This window comes from Apaloderma vittatum, unplaced genomic scaffold, assembly GCF_000703405.1.
Source record: "Apaloderma vittatum isolate BGI_N311 unplaced genomic scaffold, ASM70340v1 scaffold17623, whole genome shotgun sequence".
NCBI classification, from domain to species: Eukaryota; Metazoa; Chordata; class Aves; order Trogoniformes; family Trogonidae; genus Apaloderma; species Apaloderma vittatum.
Genome location: NW_009707678.1, coordinates 1 through 7294, shown reverse-complemented (window position 1 = coordinate 7294; position 7294 = coordinate 1). Strand labels below are relative to the sequence as shown.

General features: G+C 48.7%; 1 protein-coding gene across 1 annotated transcript in view; it reads left to right on the top strand.

Moving 5' to 3' along the window:
- The window catches only part of PRPF6 (pre-mRNA processing factor 6), a gene marked incomplete at its 5' end in the record, with an annotated part of 21647 nt that extends 16875 nt beyond the window's left edge, over window positions 1-4772 (top strand). The window contains 3 exons of the mRNA XM_009866295.1: window positions 1794-1908; window positions 3669-3795; window positions 4529-4772. Of these exons, the coding sequence (XP_009864597.1) occupies window positions 1794-1908; window positions 3669-3795; window positions 4529-4681 (395 nt within the window). The remainder of the gene's footprint in view (window positions 1-1793; window positions 1909-3668; window positions 3796-4528) is intronic.
- Window positions 4773-7294: the final 2522 nt, after the last annotated feature.

Below are 7294 nucleotides of genomic sequence, written 5' to 3'. Positions count from 1 at the left end.
CTAGATGATCTCTGAGGTCCCTTCCAGCCTAGGCCAGTCTGTGATTCTAGGATTGTTTGAACTCATTTAAGAGAAGTCGAGCAGGTCGTACAATGTAAGTCAATTTGTTCTAACCAGAAGTGGAAACGTTTGCCTCTTGGGATGAGAGGAGGAAGTGCTTAACGCTTCCTTATTTTTTGGCAGGATTGCGGGAAGCTTTAATTATTTAAACACGTTGACATCTTTGGAGAGAAGATGTCACATAACCATGAAGCATGGTCTGCTGCAGGGCAAGCTTTTTTAGCTTGCCTTCAGGCTGGGTTTTGGAAGGTGTTTAATTGGCAGCTGCTTAAGTCCTAGTGAAATAATTGGGAATTAATTTATGACCTGATAAACTCGGGGCAAGCTACTCACTGTGCGCATGGGTCAACAAAGTGAGGCCACCCAGTTCCCACTTTGTTTTGTGAATGACCTAATGCTTAATGAGTGTTTGCCACCACAGGCTTTTGTACAGAATCTGCCTCTTGCTGTGGAAATGGGCAGCAGGATGTCAGTTTTTCGTTACATAAAATCACTTTGAACTCTACTTTAAAACTCCACAAACTAGAGTAAAAGTCTGTAGGAATTAGCGCACTGGACACCTGCAGTCCTGTAAACCAGAGACGTGTGTCCCTCAGTTGCTGAGTTGATGCTTAGGGCTGATGAAGGCAGCTGCACAAAGAGTAAAACTGAAATATAGTGGGGTTTGTGTCCTCTGAATATAGAGGCCTGAAAAGTGTGGTTTGACTCTATATGTAAAGAGTGAGAAGAGGAGAGTTCTGCTCCGCTCTGTCGCTGCAGTCATCGCAGCTCGTGACTCTTCCTGTGGTGCGGTGTATGGGAAGTGAGAGCGCTTTGATAGAGTCCTGGCAGACACGAGCTTTCAAGTGTTGCTTTGAAGTGATCGGCAGGTATGGCTGGCTGACAGGAGAAACTAAAGATTTCATGCTTCTCTGAGCGTATTTCCTTCCTTGCTTTTGGCAGTGAAAGGAACTAGGGATTAAACCCGGCTTTCCTGGACCTCTTCTGTCCTTCATCGTGTGTGGGGAGAGCCAGCATCAATAAGACTCTCTGGCACCCTTGAAACTGCTTCCAAACGGTGTGCTTTGCACCTTCTGTGTCTTCTGCAGTTTTCTGTTCTGACAAGTGGATGCCTTCTGAAATGCTGATTCGCTCTCCCCTGTTGTGTCTCGTCTGAAAACGTGTGAGCTCGGGGTTAGCACGGGGAGCACCGGAGCTGCCACGGGGTTGTGGTACGGAGACCTTCAGAGCTGAAGGTCTGGCGTGGTGCAAGCGTCAGCTCAGAATTCAGAGTGCTGAATGAAGTATCCTTAAAGAAAGAGTGATCTGGGATGTATCCAGTGTCTTAAGGGGGCCTACAAGAAAGCTGGTGAGGGACTTTTTAGGATGTCGGTTAGTGGTAGGACTAGAGGGAATGGATTAAAGCTAGAGATGGATCGGTTCAGATGGGACATTAGGAAGAAGTTCTTCCCCATGAGGGTGGTGAGACCCTGGCACAGGTTGCCCAGAGAGGGGGTGGCAGCCCCATCCCTGGGAGTGTTTAAGGCCAGGCTGGATGGGGCTCTGGGCAGCCTGATCTTGTGGGAGCTGTCCCTGCCCATGCAGGGGGGGTGGAACTGGATGATCTTTAAGCTCCCTTCCAACCTTGACAGTTCTATGATGAGATTGGGGCACGAGTGGGGACCTGCTGACGGGACGGGGAGGGTTAACTTCACAAATAACACTGAACAGTCTTCCTACTTGACTTGTTGAAGGAATCCTGTGGTCAGAGGCAATTTTCCTTGAAGCGCGACCGCAACGGAAGACCAAGAGCGTGGATGCCCTCAAGAAGTGTGAACACGACCCACATGTCCTGTTGGCCGTGGCCAAGTGAGTTCCCGAGCCTGACGTAGTAAAAATATCCGTTTCTGTGATGGCTGCAGCCACGATGAAACATTGCACATGAGCACGACCGTGTGATTCTGTGGTTTCAGGATATGTTTTAAACATTTGTGAAAATAGTGACAGTTTTTGCTGCTTGTTTCCCAGTTTTTGTAACGGGCTGACTATTCTTCAGGTTTTCCCTCTAGCCTAGATTCTGCAAGATTTTATATAGATTTTTTTTTTTAATTATTTTTTTATCCTGAGCTAAATTTTATGCTGTTGTCTTCTCCCTTCCTGAATTTCTGCTCTGTCAGTTCTCTCCAGTTGTGGCCCTTCCTGGAATGCAGACTGCCAGTCATGCTGGAGTTTGCTTCCCTGAAATGGGAAGATAATCTGCTAGAAATTGTCTTCTTGCCTAGAAGCTTCCAGTGATGAAAAACCGCAATTAGAACTGACTTACGCCCGATCTGATGCGTGAATGGCTCTAGAGCAGTCGTGATTGGAACAAACTCACTTTTTTTTCCTTTGTGAATACCAGAAGAGGTTAATGCAGGAAGCGTTTTGCCCGAACAGTTGCCCAATTCTTTCACAACTCAGTTTTATAAAGCCAAAGAAAACTGTAGGATACACTCCAGTGACTGCAACGCTGGGTTCTGCCAGATCCTGACAGCTGACTTGTTCTGCTTTAGCGGCAAGTGAGAAAAATATTAAGTTTTCCTTTATGGAAACTGCCTCCAGGCCCCTTCTGGTGCGACCTCAGACAGTTTAGCAGCTAATCCCAAGGCAAACAGCTTCCACCTCCCCTCCCGACTCGCCTGTAGGTACATAACGCCACGGCATCACGCGTCTCGGAAAAAACTTTGTTAAATGTGTTGCTGAAAATGGCCAGCACCTGCAGGTGTTGCACCTCCACTATCATTGTTCGTGCTCTTTTTCAAATCACAGTTTATTTAAACGGAACAATCAAGAGTATTATAGGGCTTAAAAACAATCACATAAGCTGTATAATTTTACGACTGGCTAAGCTCTTTATGAGGGCTGGCTGGCTGATTTGATAAAGCCCTCACTAGCTCAAATGAACTCTTTTAATGCAAAGGCGCGAAACCAAGAGATTATTGACTCAGCTGCTTAATTACTGGGGAGAAATTTCAGAATTCATGAGCACCTTGATGAAACGGGGCCGGATGCCAGACTGGGATTTGAGCGAGGAAGCTTGAGTGCTTGTCTTTCTCATCAAGTGGAGCAGACAAGGCGGGTCGGCTCCGCCCGAGCACGCTTCGTGGATGTGACCGCACGCGGCCGCAGCTCCAGGAACCTGAGTCCCATTTTTCGGCTTTTGGGAGTTTATTTAGTTGTTAGAATCTAAAGTCGACTTGGAATAAGAAGAGATTGGAGAAGAGGGGAGATAGATGTAGGCCCATGGTCCCGTCTCTTTGTACACCAGATCCAAAACAGCAACGCTAAGCAATTGAGTTAGTAAAGGTGGAGCTTTGAGAGTAATAATTTCCCTTCTCAGGAGTGTCTGCATGCCCCTGGGGCTCAGTCAGCCTTCCTCACCGGGCAAGAGCGAAGAGGGAACGTTCCTTTTGGTCCTCTCTTATCTCTTCCCTTCCCAGGGCAAGGACAATCAGCAAACGCCTGCGAAATCTGCTCTTTTCCTGCTCAGGAGAGCAAAGAATTGAAATACCTGCCGAGCCTTTAAGTTGGAGCGCTTGCAGACTGACACCTGGTGATTTGTCAACTCACTTCTTGTTCTTTCTCCTCAGACTGTTCTGGAGCGAGCGGAAAATAACCAAGGCCAGAGAATGGTTCCACCGGACAGTGAAGATAGACTCTGACCTGGGGGATGCCTGGGCTTTCTTTTACAAATTTGAGCTCCAGCATGGCACAGAGGTGAGAGAACGTGCCTGGGAATGGGGAGCAGGTCCTGGGAATCGCGGCAGCGCTGGGCTGAGCCTGTGTGGCTCGTGGATGAGGCTACAGCCATCAAGCCCGGTCATGAATGAGCATGAATAGGCCTGTGGGGTGGTTTTTAAGAGACTCCCTCGTTAGCTGAGCTGTCTTTCAGGCTGCTTTGCTTCCTGCAGTCGCGCTGGTTTGCGCAGAAATCTGCGAAACCGATCTTCCTTCTGCAAAATCCAAGCTTCCTCATCGGAGGTGCTCCTGTGATGGCGATGCTGGGTCTGTGTCCCGTTTTTTCCCCAAGTGTCAAGTACAGTTTGCACGTGAACACAGCCAGAGGAACAGTCTGTTCTAATCTCTCACGGCGGTTTTTACTGCCTGATATTACCGAAATGATGGGAGTGTTTATCTTTTGACTTCAGAGAGACCTCTCACTTGACAGATCTCACGCAGGTGATAACGCAAAGGAAGTTTCTGCTGCGGTTTCTCTGGTGTAGCCAAAACTTGCCTGGCTGTAATTTGGCCAGTTTGCTCAGTGAAGCAGGAGGGTTGCTTCCTCTGGATTTTTGACTCAGGCTTCCCTTCCACCTTTAAACAAACAAACCAAGAAACCCACCGTAAGCTTTGGAAGAGCATTTGAATTGGGGAGGGGATTATTAAATTTTTGACTTTGTACTGGAACAAAGCAAAGAGATTTGCCAACTTTTGTTTCTCTTCCTTGTAGGAACAACAAGAAGAGGTGAGGAAGCGCTGTGAGAATGCTGAACCTCGCCACGGAGAGCTCTGGTGTGATGTCTCCAAGGACATAGAGAATTGGCAGAAAAAGATCGGAGAGATTCTCGTCCTCGTGGCGGCCAAACTTAAAAATACCTTCTAGAGCGTCGCTGGCTTCAGCCGCCTCAGTCATCTCTGTAGGACTTTGGCTTTCCTGCTTGCAGTGCATTCGCCTTTACGGTAGCACAGATTTCGGTGGCGAAACAAAAGATCTTTCCTCCAAAAACAAAAAGCTGCTTCCTTCTGTCCCCAGTGACGATGCTTTCGGCTCACACCCGATCATCAGCTTCTGCTGCGTGTCTGAACGTTGTTGCTGGTGTCATGCAGGATTGATGAGTGGTCATGTGAGGCTCCCTGGGTGTTTGTGATTCGATGCCTCAATCCCCCTGTAAATACAAGCTTTGATTAGTGCTTGTATGGATTCTGACATTTAGGTGTTCCTCTGGGTTTGCCCTAGCGTGTGTTCCCGCCCTGTCACCCCGCGTGCGGTTTTATGAGGCGCTTGGCCCGTCGAACACTGCCTCCTTGTCAGCAGATCTGGGTTGTTGCTGTTTGGATACACGGAATGTCCTTGCAGGGGACAAGTGCAGTTCTGCAGGGGAAAGCCCAGCAACCCAGAGGAAGGGCTGACCTGGCCTCTTTTTTTTTTTTAAAAGTTTTTGGGGCTTTTTTTGCAACAAACCTGGTTTTAGCTTGATCTCTGCTGCAGCATGGCTCGGAACTACTCCTCAAACCTGAGTGATTGGAGCATTTTGTGAAATTCGAGAACGTATTTTTAGAGATCTTTTCCTTGATTTTTGTTTTTTCATGTATATAGTATAACCTTCTTCTCTTAGGTGTCTGGTTCCAGTAAGCACAATGGTATTGTAAAGCAATGAGGCAAAATCCAGCAATCCCTGAAGACCCATTTGAAGGAGCAACCTGTAGAGTCGTCAACTTTTATGGTGGCGACTGCTTTCTGGTGGGATGGTTGGGGTGGCTCTTCAAACGCAGATGGACAGAAAGCAAATTCATGAGAGGAAAATCTTTGTGTTCGGGACCCTTTCTAAGCTGTCTTCAATTTTCTACACTTGTGAACTAGCTTGTTTTGACCCCTAATCCCCTGAGTTTCTTGTGATCGATGAAAAGCTGTAATGTCTACGTGTTAGGAGGTAGCAGAAGTCTCCAGGTCTGTGTATGTGAATTATATCACGTATTTAGTTGGAGGAGAAAACCCTTTATCACTTGTTTGGATAATATGTATAAAATACAGCTTGTTTTTCTGTTTCTTTATGTTCTCTCTGAATGCGGTCTTGCCCTTTGACTCTGACTGGGAAGAGTTGGGTCCGATAACAGAAACCTTTGAACTTATCAGGCTCCCACCACTCTGGGAATGTATCTGCCAGTGGTGGTTATGCCACCTTGTGCCGCAGCTTTCTGCCAAGAAGGACGAGAAGCCTGTCTTCGTAACGCCGAAGTACAAACAATTGGTCTTGGAGCAAAAGCCTGTTTTCTCTTTGGGTTTATAACAGGAACTCCTGTGCTTTCTCTCGAATAGCCAGTGAAAGCGTGTGAAGCTTTTCCTTAAGGAGTGTGGAGCTCACGGATGCCCCGTGGAATTGTAGTTTCCCTGAAGTGAGTGAGAGGTGTTGGGAGTCAAGAGGCTCTTGCTCAGGGATTTCGTGCTGTCGCTGACATCCTCCCGGTATGTGGGCTTGTGCAAAGGGGGGAGTTTGGGAGCGTAGTGATGTGCTTGGGAAAGCTGCGGGACGTGAATTCCTCTGCCCCACGGCAGAGTTGAGATGGGGAAGGATGTTTTAGCCGCGCCAGCCTCGCTTTTCTCGATGGAGAACCTTGTGTTTGGAGCATCTCCCTCGAGCCAGATCCTGTGTGTGCACCCCCTGACCAGGTTTCAGGCGCTTCCCCTGCCCCTGGCTCATCCCTTAAGGATTTGTTGGGAAAGGCCACTCCAAGAGCCCTGGGTTAGAACAGGCAGGATGTGCTGGAAGAGAGTTGTTCTTTGTGGGTGGTGAGAGAAGTGTTTATTTCCCATTGTGGCACCTACGAATTTTAACATATATAGAGCTCAATGAACAAGTTATATGGGCCCTGTCTTCAGGCTTATGTTCTCTGTGCTGTATGGAGGAATATTCTTGCCAAGCTGAGAAGAGCTGGATTATTCAACCGTTTGCTTTAACTGTTGGTAAAACGCACTCGCTTTGCTCCTCAATGCAGCCTTCTTGCTGTCGTTTTTTTGTTTTCCCACTGCATCCTATGCGAAAGCGGTCGGAATTGCATCAGGGCAGTTTTCTGTGCCGGGGCTGATGTGCCTGTTTAAAACTCAGAGGGGGCTTTGGCTGGTAGGGCAGGGGCACCACCCGTGTCGGGTATTTTAGGGGTCTCGCTCTGGACAGTTGTTTCTGCCCTAGGCAGGGTGGAGGTGTGGGTGAATCCGGGATGAATAACGATCACCACGATGGAAGAGAAATCGAAACTCGGGCTGCTCTGTGTTCCTGGGCTCCAGCACACCTTTGCACCACAACCAACAGCCCCGGCGGCAGTTTGGATCTCGGGGTGGCTGAGACCGGGACGGGGGGACCGTCTCTCTCGGCCCTTCCCGGCCAGGAGGGGACCTTCTCAACCCCCCTCTCCAGCCCCAGCTGGACCGAGAGCAGGACCCATCCCTCCGGCTGAAGGCACGACCCCCGCAGCCCCCTCTTCTCCCTCCCGGGGGGGC